Source organism: Quercus robur, chromosome 12 (genome assembly GCF_932294415.1).
Source record: "Quercus robur chromosome 12, dhQueRobu3.1, whole genome shotgun sequence".
Classification (NCBI taxonomy): domain Eukaryota; kingdom Viridiplantae; phylum Streptophyta; class Magnoliopsida; order Fagales; family Fagaceae; genus Quercus; species Quercus robur.
The window spans coordinates 35,083,301-35,105,638 of NC_065545.1; the positions used below are offsets into that span (position 1 = coordinate 35,083,301).

Consider the following 22,338-nt stretch of genomic DNA (forward strand, 5'->3'; position numbering starts at 1 on the left):
TATACAGATCAAGGAGAGAAACTATATAATACAAGGAGATGTCGTCAGTTTATGACAGCACCTCATTTTCCACACTAGGACAATATCATTCAAGTTAATGATAAAAAAAAAATGCACTCATTGTTATTCATGTTGTGAGATATATTAAGGGTCCGTTTGGATTGAACTTATTGTTACTGAAACTAAAAACTGAAAATACTGTAACAAAATAATTTTTCAATGTGTGAATAATGCTGTGAGACCCATTTTTAATATTTTTTAATGTATGAACAGTGCTGCTACAGTGATGAACAGTGCATGAACAGTGAATTTTGTCTCTCCCTTAAACGCGTGAAAGCAAGAAAAAAAAAAAAAAGGAAAACGTAACGCAGGATTCAGCGGAAACGCTGAATCCAAACCCACACTAAGGCTCATTCTGGTCATGGAGTATATAGAACCAATAGTTGTTTGCATGTAGAGGCTTTTTATAAATTTAGATCGAATATGATCACCCTCAGATACGAGAAAACTTAATCACCTAGAAAAGTAAGAAACACATTGTTGTGTCCCATTCTAGCGCATAGACTAAATATAGAGCCATGACTCATACATCATGCGAGCTCATGTGGATCAAGAATCATCTAGACGAATTGAGTTTATAGTACAATTGTCCATGACTATGTACTATGACCACCAAGCAACAATTCACATCACTTTCAACCTAGTGTTCTATGAGTGGACCAAACATATAGAGGTAGATTGTCATCATGTTCAAGGAAGAGAGGAAAGTGGTCTGATTCCTACCCCATATGTCTCCACAAGGGCTCAAGTTGTTGTGCAAGACTCATTAAGACTTGTTATGTAAAAATTTGAGGTTATATGATACCTATACTCCAACTTTAATGAGAGTGTTATGACTAATACTGTAGTGAGTGTTAAGACCTTTTTTTTTTTTTTTGATAAATCTAAAAAGAGGTGCAAACATGAGGGCTTCCCAAGAGGTCACCCATCAGGGGAGATGCCAACCATCTCTCCTTACTACGAACACATGACCAATATTGTTTTAAGTTGTGAGTGCAATTGGGTCATTTTGTATGGTGGGATTAACCCATAAATAATACATGTGTATTAAAGCTAATGAAATATTCCTCTCAATAAACAATTTATCCAATTACCTTCTACAGTAGAAATTCTTTAAGACTACCCTCGAAGAAATGCTCAATGTCCGTGGCTGTAAAATCCTCTCTAAAGACAGTATCTTGAATTCTACAAGGAATTATGAGAGATTTAGAAGGGTCCCGGGGTGGGGGAAGTTTTAAGGATTCCCTGCAAAACATAATGGTGTGTCAACTTTGAGGAGTTCATGTTTCTATTCTTAGCTAAGTTGTAATCTGTTTTGTACTAATGCAGACCTTCAGTCTCATGTTTCATATATTATGATTTCCGTTCATAAAAAAAATAAGCTCCATTACAAAAGCGCACTAGGCGACGAAACCCTAGTAAACACAAATTACACTAAAAGCAAGAGCTAAAAAAAATTTAACACAAAATGTTGGCATCTAGGACTGCAACATCAGCATTACCCACGGCAAAGCCCTAAAAATAACTGAATTGCGAAAAACAAATTTGCCTAGCCGACCTCAAACACCCCGACAGCCATATAAACCTCGTTTGCATCAAATAAACCTCAACTCTAACAGAAATTTATTAGTAATCAAATTTCAACAAACAAAAAATAGAGCAACAACCTCCCACATCCGAAAATTTTCAAATTCAAATGTTTGTTTTTACCAGATTTATCGATAAAACCTGAATTCGCATAGTTAGAATTCCTAAATTCCTATCTTGTGTTAGGCATGTCAGAACTGTATCAATATTTATTATTATCAGAAACATAATTAGATTCATAATTCACACTGAAACAGCAAATTCAATTAAATTATATATATGATGAAGAGGCTTACCGGGTCGGATATCCACCGGAGGATTTGGCTGTTTTAGTTCTGAGGACTGTCGAACCGGAGACTGAGAGCAAGCCGTTAACTTAGGTCACCTAACGAGAAAAAGCTGACCTACAAGTCTATAAGTTTAAAACGAACCGAAACGTTTTTTTTTTTTTTTTTTTTTTATCAAACTTTTTTTTTTTTTTTACTGGGTAAATGTTTATCAAACTTTTACTCCTATGTTTTTTTTTTAAGTTAATGTCTATTTGGCATCATCATATAAACAGTTCAGCTTTTAATTTAGTTTTTATGTACTGTTTTTTTAAATTTTAATTTTTCTTACTTTTTAAAATACAAATATACTTTAACATAATTTTAGTAAGAAAAAATATTCCCCAATAAACATTTAACAGAAAAGTCGTTCCCTAACCCAAAAAAAAAAGAACCAAATAGCCGTTACTTTTAGTTAACTTTTGTTTTTTAAATTTTAATTACAAGCTGAGTCCCATTAATTATTGAAAATATGCAAATTGCCTATTGTTGTTATGCTTTTAATCAAATTCAAATTCGGCAAAGATTTTTTTTTTTTTTTTTCATTCTTGAAAATTGATATATAGTCTATTCTATTCCATTCTATTGACTTTTCTCTTCTTCTTTTTTGTTGTTGAGTCCCATTAATCAAATTCAAGTTGAGTCCCGTTAATTTTTTCATGCTTTTACTCATTTTGCTATTTTATTGACTTTTCTCTTCTTCTTTCTTTGTTGCTAAAATGGGATCTCCAGTGTAAATTCATCATCTCCACGTCATATGACGACAATAAATAATACCACATGTACTATGTGGATCTTATTCAGACTATCGCTCGAACCACTCCTCTCTCTGAGTTCTAGGAGACAATGACTCCTATTATTCCATTGACTTTCATTGAAATTTGTTATCGCTTGATATTATATAATATATATTTATAGACAATAAAATAGAACCTAGAATTTTATTTGAATGAAAAGAAAATTTCAACCTTCAACTTTTTAATAGAAATTTCAATTTTTTTTCAAAATGTATTCTTTGTTCAATTATAGACCTATAAGTCTATAAGTTGAAATAGACTGAATGGATCCTTTTATTTATTTTTTTCCGGTTTTATTTCAAATTCCTATGCTATTTTTTTATTTTTTACATTTACTTCATTTTTTATATTTACTTTATTAGACAAAATCCTTTCCCTCAAAAAAAAAAAAAAAGACCAATCAATTAGCTGTTAGTCAACTTTAAAAAAAATTAGCTAATTACAAGTTGAGTCCCCAAGCTTAAACAAGAGTTGTAATGTCCCATTAATTATTGAAAATATGCAAATTTCCTCTTGTTATTTTTCTAAAATCAAATTCAATTTTGGCAAGAATATTTTTTTGTTCTTGAAAATTAAAATATAGTAAATGTTCTGTTTCAATCCCTTCAATTTAAAAAGTTATATTTTTGTAATTGGAAATATAAAGTGTTACTCATTTCGTCATTCCATCAAAAAAAAAAAAAATCGCTGAAACTTAACAAGAGTGGACGAAATAATAAAAGTATAAAATTTTAAATTTCTAGGGACAAAAATAGAACCTAGAATGTATTTGAGGGATGAAAAGAAAATTTTCTCCTTCAACTTTTTAATTGAAGTGTCCGTTTGGATTCCACTGAAGCTGCGTCTGCATTTGTAAAGCTGCGTTTTCGTTCTTTTTTTTTTTTTTTCACGCGTTTTGGAGTAATGCGGTTACTGTTCATTGAACAGTAACCACAAATGTTGACTTTCCACAGTGAACAGTGTATACGTGCACTGTTTACGGACCCACAAATTATACTTTTCAGCAACTTTTTCATTAAAAATGGCTCCCACGGTACTATTCACACATTTAAAAATTATTTTGCTACAGTGTTTTCAGTTTTCAGTTTTCAATTTCAGCAAAATAAGTTCTATCCAAACAGACCCGAAGTTTCAATTTCTATAAACATGTCCCTAGACTGGTTGTATTTTACACGTGTTATTTTAAAATACAGTATTCTACTCTCATGATCAGAGAGAGAGAGAGAGAGGTTAAATTGGCCATTGCATCCTTGGCTCAATCAAAGTAACAGTGTACCACTCCAAACAATTAAATTGGTCATAGATTGGAATTGATACATTAGATTAGGGTCCTCCAAAAATTCTAGGGTAACTCTAGCATGATGTTACTAAAATCCTATTCATCAATTTTGAAATGAGTTGAATAGATTTTGCTATATCATCAACATTAAATAAACATCAACTATCACAATTTTGGTATCTATTTAAATGGTTAATAAGATATCAAAAAAAAAATTGTTAATAACATGGCACAATCTAATTCACTCATTTCAAAATGGCTAGATAAGATTCTAGAAACTCTACAATAAAGCTATCCTAAAGGATTTTAATCACGATACATCAATGTTTAAAGGGTATATAGTTATTACACCTCTTATATGGCTATAGTAACCATGGAGCCGCAACTAAAACAATAACAACATGGGTGGGTCATGGAGGTATTGGAAATGCTCAAGTTTTAACTTTGGGGGTTTGCTATAAGGTGAATTGATTATAGTTTTTTAGGTGAGGTAATTTTCCAAGTCCCTATTGACTTTGTCTCCTCCTTCCTTTGGCATTCCTTTCTCCATTTTTTTTTTTTTTTAAATTTTAAAGCAATACAATGTTGATCATCTAACCTTCAACAAGTGGAATTCTCATAGATAGACTAGCAAACCAAAGAAAATCTTCTCAAAATAGGCAGCGTGGTTGGCAGAGCAAACTTAGTAAGTAATGGGGTAGGATGTTGGAAATGCTGCACAAGAGTTAGATATCAGCTCAGCTGCCCAATCACACCAAAATCTTAACAAAATTTGGAAGTCTTGTGCCCTTTTTGGCAAAAATGGCTTGGATAGGTTTAACAAAAAAGGACAGCTTTATGTTCCAATCTCCTAAGGGTTGAAGTATAAGGTACATCCAAATGGGCTAAGGTGCAGGAACTTCTTGAAAGCCTCCATGGACTTGCCACAACTTAGAAAAAATCCCTCACTAAGGGAGCTTGTATCCTAATAACTATAGAGCAAGGGGAAAGCACAAAAATTTAGGCCTTTTTCATCTCGGATTCATAGGAGGTCATACCAAAACTTAAAAATGAAGGATTGATCACTCGTACTTGATATCGTCTCATTTTTTTTTTTTTTTTTTTTTGAGAAACCACCTCAAAAAGAGGGGGGAAGATATATTTCATTAAGAAATTTCAAACGAGAACACAGAATTAATCTTATGAGGAGTCTCCTCCATCCAAACCTGGAAAGAGGAAAACTTACAAGCTGACCTTGCTAAACTATGCGCTACCCTGTTCCCTTGCCTACGGGTATGACAAAAAGATACACACTGAAAGGTAGAGGAAAGTGAGATGATGTCCTTGATGATATGCCCGAAACTTGAGGAGCCTATACCACCCTTAGATAGAGCCTTGATAATGATTGTCGAATCACCTTCAACTTGCACCTAATTCAGACTAAGTTCTTGCGCAAGACCAATGGCACTGCGCGCTGCCAACACTTCCACCATCTCTACTGATATAGGCAGTGGAATAGTTTGTGTAAAAGTAGCCATGACAAGACCTCTGTTGTTACGAATAATACCTCCCAAACTGGCTAAATTCTTTTCTTTGAATGTTGCCTCGTCAAAATTGACTTTCACCCAACCCATTGGAGGAGGAGACCAACAGGTTGTAATTGCTGGCTTCGTGGTTGGTTGGGGATGCGCAATTGCCCTTTGATACTCCTGAAGGTCTCCATGGCGAAGGCATTGATTTTAGCCAAAGGGTCCACTCTCTCACCTACATGGAGCTTGTTCCTGCGAACCTAAAGCAGCGACACATTCATGGCCAACAGATCCAGGTGGTCACCGTGATCATGGCAGCATTGAATGACTTCCAACATCGACTCGCAATTTCTAGTTTTCTTCTTCAGCCAAGCAAATTTGACATCCCAAACTAGAGAAAGCTCGGTGTACGACCAAAGAGCGTGGAACGTGGACTCACTCTTGAGATTACACCCCGAGTAGAGGTCATCATTAACAATTTTCCTTTTTTTAAGATTAGCTTTTAAGGGCAGTGAATCAGTCCTGGCTCTCCATAAAACTATTTTGACCCTGTTGAGGACTTGTAGTCTCCATACTCCCTTCCAAAGGCTCTTAGTCAGTGACAAATCCGAGGTTGAAGGTTCCCCATTCAACACTTCCTCCATAAGCCTTCTATACCCAGACTTGACAGAGTATGCACCGTCCGGAGTGTGCAGCCAAAAAATGTAATCCTCACAATCCCTAAGGCTGAGTGAAATTAATTAGATCATAGCCGCTTTGTGTGGCAAGAAAGTGTTGACGATATTTTCATTCATCCAGCAGCATTGGTCCCTATCAATTAGCACAAAGACACAAGCATCACTGCCAAGATCACTAGGGTTGATTTTTTCGACATTAACATTTTATGGAAAATAAATTATTTTCCAAAGAACATTTTTTTTTAAATTATTTTATTTTTCTATATTTGATAATGTGGGGTCCAATAATTTGTGGCCCTGGCCCATTTTTACATTGAGGCCCAAGGCCCGAGCCGAGGAAGGTTATAGCCAAGAATAGGTAATAAAAGTTCAAATAATCTTGAGACTCAGTCGAGGATGATTCTGTCCTCGGCATATCCGAGGTCTCATTGGAAGGAAGGGCAAAAACGGTATAGGAACAGTTTGGAAAAGATCTAAAATATCTAGGCCAATAGAGAAGGGTACGTTGGAAAGTATAACGACCAGGGAAAGCTGTCATTACTGCCATTCAATACTCTGCACCTGACAGAGCCATACTCTCCAGCTTTTACAACCACCCCCAACCACTCTGGATATGGGCTGATGGGACAAGTATCAGTCTTGGAAAAGTCGATCCTACACGTGGACGAAGGATAAGGAACACAGGTTAGTATAAAAGGAAAGTAAGTAATCCAGAGCAGAGGCTGGGAAAAATGGCCAAAAACCAGAGCCTCCCAGCCCGCCTCCAAGAGAAAGACTCCTATGGCGATCACGATTTAATTGTGTACAAACACCACAGAAAACCACCGCCTTGTGACCAAGGTATAGCCTTTCAAACCCACGCTCTATAAATGATATTGTTTGGGCATTTTTACGTGTGAACCCAATATTGTTATGGGTCGTCACAAATTGTGTCCTTACAGATAACAACTTTAAAATGAGTTAGAAAACTATCTCTTGATTTCTCTTATATAGTTTCGCCTGAGATAAAGTTTTTTTTTTTTTTTTTTTTTTTTAGCTTCATATGAGATAAAGTTGTTTTATAAAAAATTTTAGCAGAAAACAACTCTATCTCGTGTTAAGCTAAGTAAGAGAAGTTAAGAGATAGTTTTCTTTTAACCCATTTTTTCTAATACTAAAAAATATACAAAAATACCAAAAACTATCTTCACATAAGGGTTTTTTTTTTTTTTTTTTTTTTTTTTTTTTTTTTTTTTTAATAAAACAAACGTTACCAAGACAATAATTATGATTCCAATAGGCTCCTAGGAATGGCAATACAAATGGATTTGAAACTTTAATCCAAGTGAGTTAAACTACTGGCTGTAGTGTTATTATTTCGTCGTAACTTTATCAAGGCATTTTCCCTTATTTAAGTATTAATGCTATTTGTTTAGTACTTTAGTTATTCTGCCGTATTGTATTCCTACTATAACATCTGTAATAGTTGTTTTTGCTGTGGGCACGCCATACACTCAATACCTCTACCAGAACGCATCTATATTGGGATGGCTTGACTTGTGCACAAACTGACCTAAAGTGAGTTTCATTTAGGCCAGCCCAAACTTTCTTACCTCAGATCTATGGGCTGCAGTGCAATAGGAGAAACCAAAGCTCAACAACACAAAAGGCCCACCACAAATATCAACTAGTTGATGAAATAAAAAATCAAAACTAAAGATATAAAACAACATTAGACGGGTTAGATAAATATTCTCCTTTTATTTGAAACTCTAATTTTTTTAATTAGTTTGACTCTGATATCATTTGTCACATTAGTCAATATGAGATGGGTTAGTTAAATATGATCATCTTAAAAGGATCATTCAAATCATAAGTAAGATTTTTTGTAATGAATAAGTAAGATTTTCCATAATGACTTATATAGTTTAGATTTGTTTATTTATATGCAATATGTCAATAACTATATACCCTCTTGCCAAGAGCTTAATAGCTCAATTGACATATTTTACTGTTTTTCACTGATGTTTGAGATTCAAATCCTCAACTCTTCATTGTATGTGACTATTGAAAATATAATAATATATAAAATTATAAATTAACATCACTAACTTTCCTTTCCTAAAAAAAAAAAAAAAAAAAAAAAAAATAGTTTCAAAAAAAAAAAAATAATAATAATAAAATCACTGTTTTAATGAAGCGCTCAAAAAATGTGCTCAAAAAAAATGCAGAAGTGTCTAGGAAGTGTCTAGCGAAGGGTGAAGAGTCTAGTCACTTTGCACTGCACTTTATTATCACGCCCATAGCAAAGGGTGAAGAGTCTTGTCACTTCGCAGTACATTATTAACTTTATTACCACACCCACTTATATACTACTACTTTTTATATATCCAACAAAAAAAGGTTTTGCTATTCTTTGTGGAAGTTGATACCACCATGGGTCCCTGACCAGAATCTTCTTTTACTTTTTTTTTGAGAGGACTGTAACTGTGTTGAATCTTCTTTTACTTGTCTTTTAGGTAAGTGATTACTTAATTATTTAACTAATATATGGGCGAAAGCGACAACAAGCCAATGTTTTTTTTGTGTTTGGTAAGCCACTCGTATTCATATTAAACACATGTCAAAATCACTGAGTAGACGAGGAACCGAGTACTTTCTCTTTTTGCTAAACTGAGGAACCGAGTACTTGAAATTGCAAGGAGCTTACCTTTAAGACAATAAGATCTACTTCATAGATTGATGATAAAACATGACTTACCATATATGTTTGAGTCTAATCAATTTTACCAAATTAAATTTGACTAAATAAAATTTATACTATATTAGTTTTTTTTTTTTTTTTTGAGAATGTATACTATATTAGTTAAGGTCACATAGGATTCGTTTTTGATTTGGTTAAGGTAACGTAAGCTTCATTTTTAATTTAGTAGATGAATATTTCAACAAATATTTCTTATTCTACAAACATATAGTGTATCAGACAAAGCACTCAGAAGTATTTTTAATTATGAATTTATGATGCATCTAGTTTGACCTTATCATCGTCCTTCGTTTGTAAAAGAATTAGATGTTGAGATTGTGCAAAAAAAAATTAATTTGGAATGAGAATTGAAAGACAACCATAAAATCATAACACTTGACATCTTATTTGAAGTTTTTTCTGTAAGTATGTACCATGTTACAAATTAAGGAATGTATAGAACTTATTAAGATGGACTAGGCAAGCAAGTAGACATTGACATTGGCAGTGCCTCTCTATCAGTATTCAATCTCAAGGCTGCCTTATTAGTATATAATTTCTTCACATTAGATTTCTGATCTTTTAGCAACCTCACTAAACTACGTTTAGCATTTGCTCTAAATGGACAATTTGATGCCAAGAACCCGTCCACCAAGTGTAGGTAAGCCTCCAAGTCATGGCAACACGCCACGTCAGCATTCGGCTTCAAAAACGGAGACATTCTTGTATCGACTCGTAGCTCTGCCCCGACGTGTGAGTATGCTAATGGCATGTTTTTGTCAAGCATGTCAAACACCCCTGCGACCTTTGAGTTCCTCAGCTTTTGGCCAAGCTCTTCGCTCACAAACATCCCGGGGACCCTAGTGATTACGTCTTGGGAGTTTACAATTCGTAACACTTTCACGTTTTTGGCATTGATGCGATCGGCAAAGGCTTTATTGCCCACGCGAGGCCCACCAAAAGAAAAAACTGCAACTTGTGGTACGTCTGGGGCACATGTACTAATTTCATCTGCTACTAATAAGGCCAGGGCTGCCCCAAGACTATGACCTGTGACTGTAATGCTTAAGGTCTCACCCTTGTACAATTCCATGAGCCTTCGAACCTCTTCAACCACGGACTCAGCCAGGCTCGGCACGTGAGCTCCTCGAGTCTTGTAGAGGCTCAAGAACCCACATTCCGCCTTGGCTTGTCCGTGGTTTGGGTCGATATTATTGTTGTTGTTGTTATTGTTATTGTTATCATTATCATCGTTATTGTCACCTGGAATTTGGACCAATTGTGCCCTCATATTCTCAACCCACTCAAGACACGTGGCAGTGCCTCGGAGGGAGATGATGATGTCCCTCCTTCCCATCCTTTGAATCTCCCTCTTGTCATCACAAACAGCAACGTACCCGATCCAACTAGACCGCTGGGTCATCCAGCCAAGATCCGGAGCAACATCGTCCACCCATTTAGGCAAACCGACGGATGAGGTGGCGTAGAGACTCTTCGTCACTTTATAAGTCCTATCAGGCAACGCCACGTGACGGGGCAAAGGAGGTTCCTCAGCGGACATGGCCGGATTTGAGTGGAAAGAATGATAAGCCGCTTGTATATACTCACCGTATTTCACCACTTCTCGGCGGAGATTCTCGTCGAGCGGGTCAAGAAGGCCCTTCCAATCATTGCTGCCATGATATTCCCTCCATTTGCTACCAAGATGGTTTCTTGGAGAGTATTCAGCTGTCATTGACAGGAGTCTTTTAAGCCTGTTCAGATGCCTTGGTGACATTTCTTCTGCGGCTTTCATTTCTGGCCAAAGTCTAGCCAAGTTAAGCCCTTCTAGTACACCTCTTCCTTTGTTTTCGGCTGATCCATTGCTGGAATCATTAAGAAATGGCTGTGGATCGTTTTGTGTGATTGGCTTTTGGAGTAGCTTATCGAGGTTAGCTATGTGCAATTTAGTTAACTCGGTGGATGATGTGTTTCGTTTTCTTGTTAAAGGGTTTAGTGGAGAGGTTTGGCATTGGAAGTTGGCACGTCCGGCCTGAAAGAGGTTGGTGTTATGAGCTGGAAGCATAGAACCGATCTGCATGGACATGGAGGCAGAGAGAGAGAGAGATGAATGAGCAAAGAGAGGAGGAGTCAATGAGATATTGAGACAAAGGGGAAGAGAAGAGAAGCGAGGAGAGAGAGAGAGAGAGGGAGAGACGCTGCAGGTTGAAACTTTAAACCAACTAGTATTGAATGGATCAAAGAGCGGTATTTATAGAGTGAGTCCTCTGCCAAATAGTCTTGGACTTGCTCGTTATTACAATCACAACCATATTAAGTTTTGAATGATGATGTCAATAATAATATATAATATATAAATTCATGACAAAATAATAATAATAATAATATATAATAAGGAATTTTTCTAAAAAATAGGTATATAATGAATATTATATATCTTGCTCTCAAAAAAGAAGAAGCAAGGGGAATGAGAAATAATAGACAATATTGACCTTTTCTCTACGACAAAGGCTTGTTCTTTGTCTAAGGCAAAGGCATTCTTAAAAGTCTGCCCAAGGCCCACAACTCCACAAGCTTGAAACGCCACCACCTCGCTTTATCACTTTTGACTCAAATATCCCTAAAGACTCATACTATTCCAAAGTTACTCCCAACTTTTAGAAAAAAAAAAAAAAAAAAAAAAAAAAAAGGGAGTATTTCGCAACTATGAGAGTTGTATATGAGAAATAATGCTAACTCCATAGTAAGTTAATAATATTTTCACAACAAATTTTTGATGTGAAGTTATTATTGATAGGTAAAAAATGATATTAATAATAATTAATTCTATATTATAGAATTTACTGTAAAATATTTTAAAAATATTGTTGATATAGCATTATTTAAAAATCTATTTATACAAAAAATTTGACACAATTGATATGAAAAATTGTTAATAATAAATAAAAATGTGATGTTAGCAGTGAACTCATATGAAAATCAATAAAATTTTGTCAACTCAACTTATATAAAAGAAATATTGTGAAACTTTTTGTGCGTTTCTCATTCCTCCACAGCTGTATATGCCCTTCCTTGGGATCCACTCTACAGATAAAGAGTGGTTGACAAGAACTCATTTATGATGTAGGACTTTCCGTCAAGTTAATAATATATACTTGTATATGACTATATATTTACTCCCAAAAAAAAAAAAACAAAAAGAAGGTGACCAAAGCACCCGATGAACGGTGATGTGAACAAGTAAAACAAATTTTTATTTCATTTTTTTTTATTAGTTGTTGACAACGATGACTCAGACTAATATAGAATTGACATTCTCTTTTGTTTTCCCTCAGTCAGACTGATATTTATGTTGCTAATTAAGCCAAAAATAAAAAAAGAAAGGAGGACTTATGTTCGTATTGAATTGGTATGGAATAAGAATGGGTGGTCTTTTGGTCTTGTTACGTAGCTCAATTGGAAATCATCAATCTCTTAACTACTTAATTATAAATGAGTAATGCTACATACAAAATTATTTTACAATATTTTTACAAACTGTTGATTTTATTTTAGTAATTTTCAAATAATTATTGATAAACGTAAATATAATGTTAGTAGTGGACCCATATTATAATTAATAAGAATTTGCTATATTAATAGTTTGTAAAAATGTTGTAAAATGGTTTGTGGCTATAGCATTACTCATTATAAATAATAATAAAAAAGAATAGATGCTCTTTTCACCTCCCGGATAAATTTTTGTTCACTTTTAAAAATTAGATGGATTAGGCATAAAGAAGTAGATGGATTAATTGCCTAAGTATTAATCGAAAAAATATACAAATTTTTAAGAAAGCGACAAATAATTTTGTATAAAAATTATGATGGAATAGTATATAAGTGACCTATCTTAATTAGTTTGTCAAAGTATCATAACCGAACCCAAAATTTTTGGAACTAAAAATTAAATATGGTTGAAAAATAGGAGAATTGATAATTTTCTTAGTTCTAATGCTATACATCTTTTTTATAAAGAATTTGAACTCATTGCGTCAACTTCATGATGATTGCTTTTTATCAATTATCTTAAGCTACAATACCAATTGAGTTTGGTGTAGGGAGGATTCGAATCCAAGTTCTTTATTTAGTGACAAGATTAGATTTTATCAATTGAGTTAATTGTCATATGTCAAGACACCAATTGGTTTTGGATATGGACAAGATTTGAATCCAAATTCCTCATTCAATGACAAAGGACTTTACCAGTTGAATTAAGTGAAATTTACATGCATTGGCGGTACAAATATTAAGATGCACTTCAAGTGGCCATACAATGTATTCTTAATAGTCTTCTCCTATTCTGCATCTTCACTGTCATAGAGTTTAGTAGAGAGATCTTGTCAAGTGTGTATTCTAGTTAGGTTAGGAGAGATGCTAATTGTGTAGCACATACCCTTGCTAAATTTGCAGTTGTTCGTATGGTCATACAATGTATTCTTAGTCTCTCCTATCTGCATCTTCATTGTCATAGAGTTTAGGATGTATTTGGATATCACTTATTTTGTTGAAACTGAAAACTTATTACTGAAAGTATTATAGATAAAGGTAAAAGTTAGTTGAAATAATACAATGGGGCCCATAAATAGTACCAAAAAGTGCAGTGAAACCCATAAATGGTAGTAAAAATAAACTGAATAGTAAAATAATTTTAATTTTCTATCCCAATCCAAACACACACTTAGTAGAGGGGTCTTATCCAATGTGTATCTAGTTGGGTTAAGAGAGATGCTAATTGTGTTGCACATGCCCCTGCTAAATTTGTTATCGTTGGTAGACTTTTTGGATCTTGTAACAAGTATTCTTTTCCTCTATAGAATTTTTGGATCTGGTACTCTTGCTATTTCTGAACAATTGAGGAACGACATTGCTCTTCTTGTTAGTTAGGGAAATTGGTGTTTTTTTTTTTTTTTTTTTTTTCAAAAAATCTTCATGACTCGTGGAGAGTGCATCTCATCTCGTACGTTGATGTTTGAACAGGAATGGGATTGAATCAACATATTGAAATTACAACACTAATATCACAAATTTTTTAGACATTCTAGATTATTTCCAAAATACATATATATTTTAACCAGTCTTTTAAACTTATCTTGATATTCAACCTTAAATCTTTTAGAGTATTTTTGTATTTAGTATTGCTGATGATTTCAAAATGCCATATGTCATGATCACCATCACCTCCAATTTTTTTGAGATCGTAAGCAATTGGGTCATTAGAGAATAATATAGGCTAATAAGGGACTTTGTTGCCAGTTGCGTGGATGAAGTAAAAGGCTGAATTTTGAATGAGTTTTCTTTCAATCACAAACAAGTAAAAACAGAATTTCAAGTCAATAACTTCTGTAAAATGTTTCAAGGAGAAATTGATGTTCACAGGTTCCTAATGTTTCAACATTTACTGAAATAACCGTCTTTACCTAAACACCTTATTAGGTGTACAATGTCCACGAACTCCATTACGTAATTCTCATTCTCTCCCAAACTGCCATAAATAAAATAAATAAAACAGAGCCGTTTCTAATTTTAGTTCTAATAAGCAACATAGTAAACTACTATATATACTAGTAACATTCTATATATTAAAAATTAAAAATATAACATAAAAAAACACTGCTAGTATCATATATTTCCCGGTTTCATAATATTATCGTCATTCTTTTTTTGAGAAAAATAATATTATGGTCATTGTGGCAGGTTGTGTTCGTTGTGAGTCGGCAGTGGTTGAGTAATTTTTTAAGGTTGAGTATCATTATGATATAGTCTTAAAGTAATTTATCCCTTTAATTAAAGGCTAAAGGTTAGGATAAATGAACTTGAAGAAGGGGTAGTAGATGGTGTCGTGGGTTTTGGGTTTTGGGTGTTTTGAAATTTTCAAATTCACTTTTATATATTCATTATTTTGAATTTTTATTAAGCCTCTTTCGAGTTAGATAATGAGATTATTTTTGGAAGTATAAAAAGAGTTAATGATACCTACCGTCCAAAACATTTTCATAATAACTTTTATGTAGCAAGTTGTTGTTATTACTTTTAATTTAAGTTTACCACTTAAATTAATTTTTTGTCAATAGCCAATAACTTGCCACCTAAGATTTGTTGTGAAGATATTGTAAACGTACGGTGGCGGCTCTAGGAATTTTTTTAAGGTGGTCACTAAGAAATTTAAATTACCACAATATTTTTATTGGTACAATTTTAAAAAAAATGAAATTAGAAATTATTTTTATTGAATAGGTTGAACAAACTATAAATTTTATCCTTTTGTTTTATAATAGGCTTTCTATTGAATACTTTTTTCACTTGTTGTTGTTTGGTCTTGTCTTGTTTTTGTTTGGTTTATGTTTGTTGTTATTTGATCTAATATTTATTGTTGTTATTTAAGCTTTAAAAAAAACAGGGATTAAGAATTATGTTTGGAGGTAGAATTAATTTTGGAGTAATGCTATGTCCATAACATTTTTACAATAAATCTTATGCAAAGAGCTATTATTGGTGGGTAAAAAAATAATATTGGTATTTGGCCCAAATTAGAATCAATAACAGCTTACTACATTAGATTTGTTATAAAATTATTGTGAAAATGTTGTGAATGTAGTACTACTCTTATTTTTGTTGAACCCAAATTTTTGTAATTCTTAAGTACAGATGTTCAAAATTTTTATTAGAGTAGTCACAATAGGTTAATTTAGCATATAATATTTTTTTGGTAAGTGTATATATACATTTTTTTACAAGTCAGAATGGTCTTGTAACCACCCTGACTTTCATGTAGAGCCACCATTGTAAACGTAGCATTTTTCGAATGAAAAAGTGAACACTAAAAACAAAAATATGTTTTTTTTTAAGTGATTTAAATTATTCAATTTACTTTTAAAAATAGGGAGCTCTATTCCAATTATATAGATAAAATATAGAGAAATGTTATATCTATAACATTTTTACAACGAATTTTAAGTGACAGGTTGTTATTAATTGTTGGGGAAAAAAAGTAATATATGTTGGGAATTTAAATTAGAATCAATAATAACTTACTACTTATGATTTATTGTAAAAATATTGTGAATATTGCGTTTCTCTAAAATATGTTGATAAATCTAGTTTTGACTTTTAATATATATATATATATTTTAGAAAGGGCTTTTAATAATAGTTGAATGGTGGTGAATTCCAATTAGCTCATTTGATAAAATCTTATTATATACTTGAATGAGGAACATGCGTTGAATTACTCCAACATAAAAAAAAATAAAAAATAAAAAAAAGGATAATTACAGTAAACCCACCTATGGTTAGGCATGTTTTCACTTTGCCTATCCGTGGTTTAAAACTTTACACTTTGCCCACCTGAACTTCAATCCGTTACCCACCTCACCCTTAGACGTTAAAAAAACACATTTTTAGGGAAAAACAAACATAACAAAAATAAAAAAGCTAGAGTTTTGATTGCTTAAGAACTTCTATAAGAACAAAGTAAACAAATCAAAGTGATACTCTTGAATGGGTGTTCCAATAACAACCCTCGATTACTGGAACACCCATTTAGACCCTGAAGTCGTATTTTTCTGATAATGGGTTGAAGTTGTTTCCAATTGATGATGATGATGCCAAGAGTGGAATTTCGGACATGCTGTTTGGCCATAGCCTAAGAAAGTTGGAAGCTCTGGAAGCCCCCAAACATGTCATAAAAGCTCAACTTTATCTACATCAGAAAGAAGCTCTTTTTTGGTTGGTTGAAAGGGAGAGATCAGAAGATTTACTTCTATTTTGGAAGGAGGAGAATGATGGGTCTTTCTCAAACAGTTTGAATGATTCGGTTTCAAAAATTCATCCAGTTTTGCGGGGAGGAATTTTCACAAATGAATCAGATTTGGGTAAGATGTTGAGTCTCTTATCTTTAATTGGTTCTGATAAGGTGGTGAATGAGGAGGATGGTAGTGTTACTGAGAACTCTTGTAGTGATTTTGTCAGAAAGACCACTCTAATCGTGTGTCCGGATTCTGTGTATTCGGATTGGTTAACATAGATAGAAGAACATTGTTTTCCAGGAAGTTTCAGTGTGTATCAATATAATGGAAAGGATAGAATCGATGATTTTGAAGTTCTTCACAATAACGATATAGTGTTAACGACATATTCTACTCTTCTCGACGACGACCATAAAAAACGGAAGTGTTCTGCCGTGGACAGGGTTGTGTGGTGGCGGGTCATTTATGATGAGGTGCATGAATTGAAGAGTATGAGTGGAACACATAAAGCTGTCACTAATTTGCAAACCCAGCGGATGTGGGTTGTTACTGGAACACCCATCCAGGAGTATCACTTTGATTTGTTTTTTTTGATGTCGTTGTTGCGGTTACAACCCGCTTTGTTCTTATAGAAGTTCTTAAGCAATTAAAACCCTAACTTTTTTATTTTTGTTATGTTTGTTTTTTCCTAAAAATGTGTTTTTCTAACGTCTGAGGGTGAGGTAGGTAACGGATTGAAGTTTAGGTGGGCAAAGTGTAAAGTTTTAAACCACAGGTAGGCAAAGTGAAAATGGGCCTAACCACAGGTGGGTTTACTGTAATTATCCCTAAAAAAAATTAATTTATATCATAGCCTAATGATAAAGATCAATAACCATAGAATAGAATTCATAGATTCATATATATATATATATATATATATTGTATTCCTATGCCACCTTTTTATGGGCATTATAGTAAAAATCACAACAACCAGGGATGGCTTTACATGCAAGTTAGAGTGTTCTTATGCCTAACTTAAAATGTATATATTATACTTGCAAAAAAAATTATATACATTTATACTTTTAAACTAACATTTTTTTGTCCTAAAAATAATATTGAACATCTTGACTTGAGAATCCAAGAATTTGAGCTTAACAAAAATAATCTTGGTCCCCCAAACATAATCATTAACCTCTAAAACTAAAAAAAAAAATATATATATATATATAACAACAATAAAAATTAGCCCAAATATTGGTAAAAATAGCACAAATAACAACATGATTAGGCTAAACAACAACAAAAGAACAAAATATTCAACAGAAAGCCCATTCAAAAATAAAAAATAAATACCTATAATCATTCAAATTCGTAACTCATTCAACTAATTCCATAAAAATAATCTCTAATTTTATTTTTCTTAAAAAAATGGTACCAAGAAAGATATTGTAACCATAATTTCTTTTTTGCAATGTTGGTTGCTCTACTCTCCTCGATAACTCGATAACTAGGTATATATCATCCATTGCTCTCTCTCTCTCTCTCTATTTTTCTTTTTCTACCATCATTTCATACTCTATTTCATTTTAGTACTCTCATATCATAATTCTCAGTTTTCATTTTATCTCTCATCAATCCATTAATTTTTGCCTTTTCATTTTGTTAGTAGAAGAAAATTGTAAAATTTCATGTATTTACTTTTTTTTTTTTTGTGTGATGCCAATATATTTAAATCATCTTTTAATTAAATTTTGTATAATTTAAGTTTCTTAACAAATACCTTAGAAAAAATTTCTGGATTGGCTGCTGATAAACAACCTCTTAGTTAAAATTTGGGTGAATCACGTAGTGTTCTTATCATATATATGTATACTTTGATATTTTTTTTTTCCCTGTTTGTATCTTTGTTTTTATCTCATAGTCTTGACTCTTGAGCTAGATTTCACGTTTCCCACACATAGCAGTAGCACACAGCACGTTGATATATTCCCATTTTTCTCTTAAAAAGTAAAAGTTGGGTGTGCAGACGCGCGAAGACCCAATGAGTGCAAAGCTTAAAAAGGCAGAAAATATGGAATTTTGAAAAGTTTATGATTTGGTTTTGTACATGTTACTTCAAAGTGATAATGAGTGTTTCCAGTTAATGAGGTCTAAAAATTTCACATGTATCTAGTGGAGATAATAAGTATTATCAAAAGTCAAGGCACTAAAGTATTGCATTTCATCTCTTAATTTGTCCAATTAAAAACACGAGATTCATAAAAAAACCCTTGTCAGATATAATGCAACTCTATCTCGTTTTGTCCAATATATGCATGTTGTGTAAAAGTAAAACAACTTCACTTAAAAAAAAAAAAAAAAAACCTTCACTTAAAAAAATATAGTTTGCCACTTGGCCTACTTTCTACTTTCATTTCTTTGTCCCTTAATGATACTGTGGGGCCCGGCCCAAAAATGATGGGCTATTCCAAGCTCAGGCCCGTCCGAGGAGCGTCCTGACCAACGAAAAGTCTCATATGAAGCGCTATTCAGCCCCAATAGCGTCAAGGAAACCTGTCCGAGGAGTAATTCCTCCTCGAACATCGCGGAGCCCAGACGAGAAACTTACCCCAGCCATTTCAGCTCGTCCTCCCAACATATAAAACGAATTAAATTCAAAATATCTCACGGAAGGCTACCACCACATTAATTGCGCCCCAATCACCCTCTTGGCCGCATTAATGAGGAAAAGACTCCTGAACAGTACCGCCTTGGCCTCTGCAACTCACAAAGGGTCTGATGAGGGCGTCTGATGGGACAGGTGCTCAAGTGGATGCCTGGATGATTAACAGGTGTAAGGCTGAGATGAAAAGAAGAAGAATATATAATGTAGTTAAGTCCCTCAAAGAAGAGGACGGGAGAATTGTATCAGAAACAGAGAAAGAAATAAAATCAGACTTGAGAAAGATCCATTCTGGTGTTTTTCTATTTTTCTTTTGCAAACCATATTGCCCATGCATAAGACTTAACAAGTTCACTGAGGCCAAGTTCTTTGACCCATCCTCTACAAATAATTATTGTGGGTTGCGCTTTGAGCCAGGGCCTAATCAACACTAGTTGGGCCAGGAAAATCGTGCAACTACAATTGGCGCCGTCTGTGGGAAAGGCTTGCGCGTTGGCACGGATGGCGCATGAGTCAGCTCTCCAGCAAACAGAGATTCACGAGTTTTTCTTATCTCCGGCGACGTGCAGTTGTTGCTCCGCCATAAGCTTCGTCTAGGGGCTACGCCTTGCACTGCCAACGGAGCGGACAGCTCTAAGGGCTTGCGGCCTCGAGCCAACTCCTCCCTCCCTGGCCCAGGGGCTGACCTTCGAAAAATAAATCAGTATAGAGAAAAGACTACCAAAGAAGACATCTTTAAAGTAATGGACAGAACCAAGGCCTTGCATGGTCCTCGGACCCAAGCCTATGGGGAAACCAAGTACAAAGAAGAAATCTTACAAGTAATGGACAGAACCAAGGCCTTGCATGGTCCTCGGACCCAAGCCTATGGGGAAACCAAGTACAAAGAAGACATCTTAAAAGTAATGGACAGAACCAAGGCCTTGCATGGTCCTCGGACCCAAGCCTATGGGGAAACCAAGTACAAAGAAGACATCTTAAAAGTAATGGACAGAACCAAGGCCTTGCATGGTCCTCGGACCCAAGCCTATGGGGAAACCAAGTACAAAGAAGAAATCTTACAAGTAATGGACAGAACCAAGGCCTTGCATGGTCCTCGGACCCAAGCCTATGGGGAAACTAAGTACAAAGAAGACATCTTACAAGTAATGGACAGAACCAAGGCCTTGCATGGTCCTCGGACCCAAGCCTATGGGGAAACCAAGTACAAAGAAGAAATCTTACAAGTAATGGACAGAACCAAGGCCTTGCATGGTCCTCGGACCCAAGCCTATGGGGAAACCAAGTACAAAGAAGACATCTTAAAAGTAATGGACAGAACCAAGGCCTTGCATGGTCCTCGGACCCAAGCCTATGGGGAAACCAAGTACAAAGAAGAAATCTTACAAGTAATGGACAGAACCAAGGCCTTGCATGGTCCTCGGACCCAAGCCTATGGGGAAACCAAGTACAAAGAAGACATCTTAAAAGTAATGGACAGAACCAAGGCCTTGCATGGTCCTCGGACCCAAGCCTATGGGGAAACCAAGTACAAAAAGAAGAAATCTTACAAGTAATGGACAGAACCAAGGCCTTGCATGGTCCTCGGACCCAAGCCTATGGGGAAACCAAGTACAAAGAAGACATCTTAAAAGTAATGGACAGAATCAAGGCCTTGCATGGTCCTCGGACCCAAGCCTATGGGGAAACCAAGTACAAAGAAGACATCTTAAAAGTAATGGACAGAACCAAGGCCTTGCATGGTCCTCGGACCCAAGCCTGTGGGGAAACCAAGTACAAAGAAGACATCTTAAAAGTAATGGACAGAACCAAGGCCTTGCATGGTCCTCGGACCCAAGCCTGTGGGGAAACCAAGTACAAAGAAGAAATCTTAAAAGTAATGGACAGAACCAAGGCCTTGCATGGTCCTCGGACCCAAGCCTATGGGGAAACCAAGTACAAAAAAGAAATCTTAAAAGTAATGGACAGAACCAAGGCCTTGCATGGTCCTCGGACCCAAGCCTATGGGGAAACCAAGTACAAAGAAGAGATCTTAAAAGTAATGGACAGAACCAAGGCCTTGCATGGTCCTCGGACCCAAGCCTGTGGGGAAACCAAGTACAAAGAAGAACTCTTAAAAGTAATGGACAGAACCGAGGCATTGCATGGTCTTCGGACTCAAGCCTATGGGGAAACCAAATACGCAAATGAAAAACCAGATACACAAAAGCACGATCGGAGTACCCTACTTCCCGTTCGATAGATCGGATGGATTGCGAGAAGGTCATCACTCTTGGGCGACATTTGCGCGCTTATCACAAGAGTAGTCAACTGCTACCCCGGTCAGTTTCCTAAGTTTGATTTATTACAAATTATCGATATAATGCCTGATAGTGCTGATAGATGAGAGTTGATTAGATTATACTTCAAAGTAGCTTTGTTATAAATATTCTCAGAGCAACGCATACATAGAGCACATTCGTTCACAAAGTTGTACTGCCCAGTAGATCAACACTTAAAACATGTAAATCAATTTCCATTTTTATTACAACAAAGAAATAGTACGGTGTACAATGAAAAGCTAGAATCAGCCTACGACAAAGCTTACTACATAAGCAGGAAAAAGAAAAATACAAGAAAGCTGGAGAAAGCCGAGGAGGTATGTCGGAGGAAAGGTTGGCTACAGCTCCGAGACCTTATTCTTCCCCCGCGCTCCTACGTGCCCATAACTCAGGCAGCCAAAGAAACCTAACTTGAGCCTGGCACCGTTGAAGGAAAGATGCAGGGAGTGGGAAACTGAGGGGCTTTCTCTAAATATACGTCTGCCGCAAAGCAGAGGTGCCGATAGTGGAAAATCTTCCTTCTGCCGTACCAAAATTCTGGCGTGGACAGAACCTGCTTCGGATTTTGACTAAAAGAGGGAGAGACGCCGTTCCCCCTCGGTGGAGATGGAGTACTCTCCTGAACTT

The 22,338-nt window shown here is 35.0% G+C and overlaps 2 protein-coding genes and 1 pseudogene across 5 annotated transcripts in view; all 3 read right to left on the bottom strand.

The window, feature by feature from the left end:
* The window catches only part of LOC126710535 (polycomb group protein EMBRYONIC FLOWER 2-like), a 29,960-nt gene extending 27,864 nt beyond the window's left edge, over nt 1–2,096 (bottom strand). The window contains exons 1-2 of one of the 4 annotated variants that reach the window (XM_050411047.1): nt 1,944–2,083; nt 1,155–1,245 (exon numbers count right to left, since the gene is read on the bottom strand). The gene's annotated coding sequence lies outside the window, so the exon portion shown is untranslated. Of the gene's footprint in view, nt 1–1,154; nt 1,306–1,943 lie in introns of all 4 variants that reach the window. The other 3 variants (XM_050411046.1, XM_050411045.1, XM_050411049.1) reach the window with 3 other exon arrangements.
* LOC126710663 (U6atac minor spliceosomal RNA) lies at nt 947–1,027 on the bottom strand (annotated as a pseudogene).
* A 7,228-nt stretch (nt 2,097–9,324) lies between the features above and the next one.
* Nucleotides 9,325–11,165, bottom strand: LOC126709865 (phospholipase A1-Ibeta2, chloroplastic). The gene has a single exon (XM_050410227.1). It carries the CDS (start codon nt 11,040–11,042, stop codon nt 9,423–9,425), a length of 1,620 nt encoding a protein of 539 aa, XP_050266184.1. The 5' UTR covers nt 11,043–11,165; the 3' UTR covers nt 9,325–9,422.
* Nucleotides 11,166–22,338: the final 11,173 nt, after the last annotated feature.

What these genes read in the sequence shown, in the direction of transcription:
- LOC126709865 (XM_050410227.1), bottom strand. Translation starts at nt 11,042, where the DNA reads ATGTCCATGCAGATCGGTTCTATGCTTCCAGCTCATAACACCAACCTC.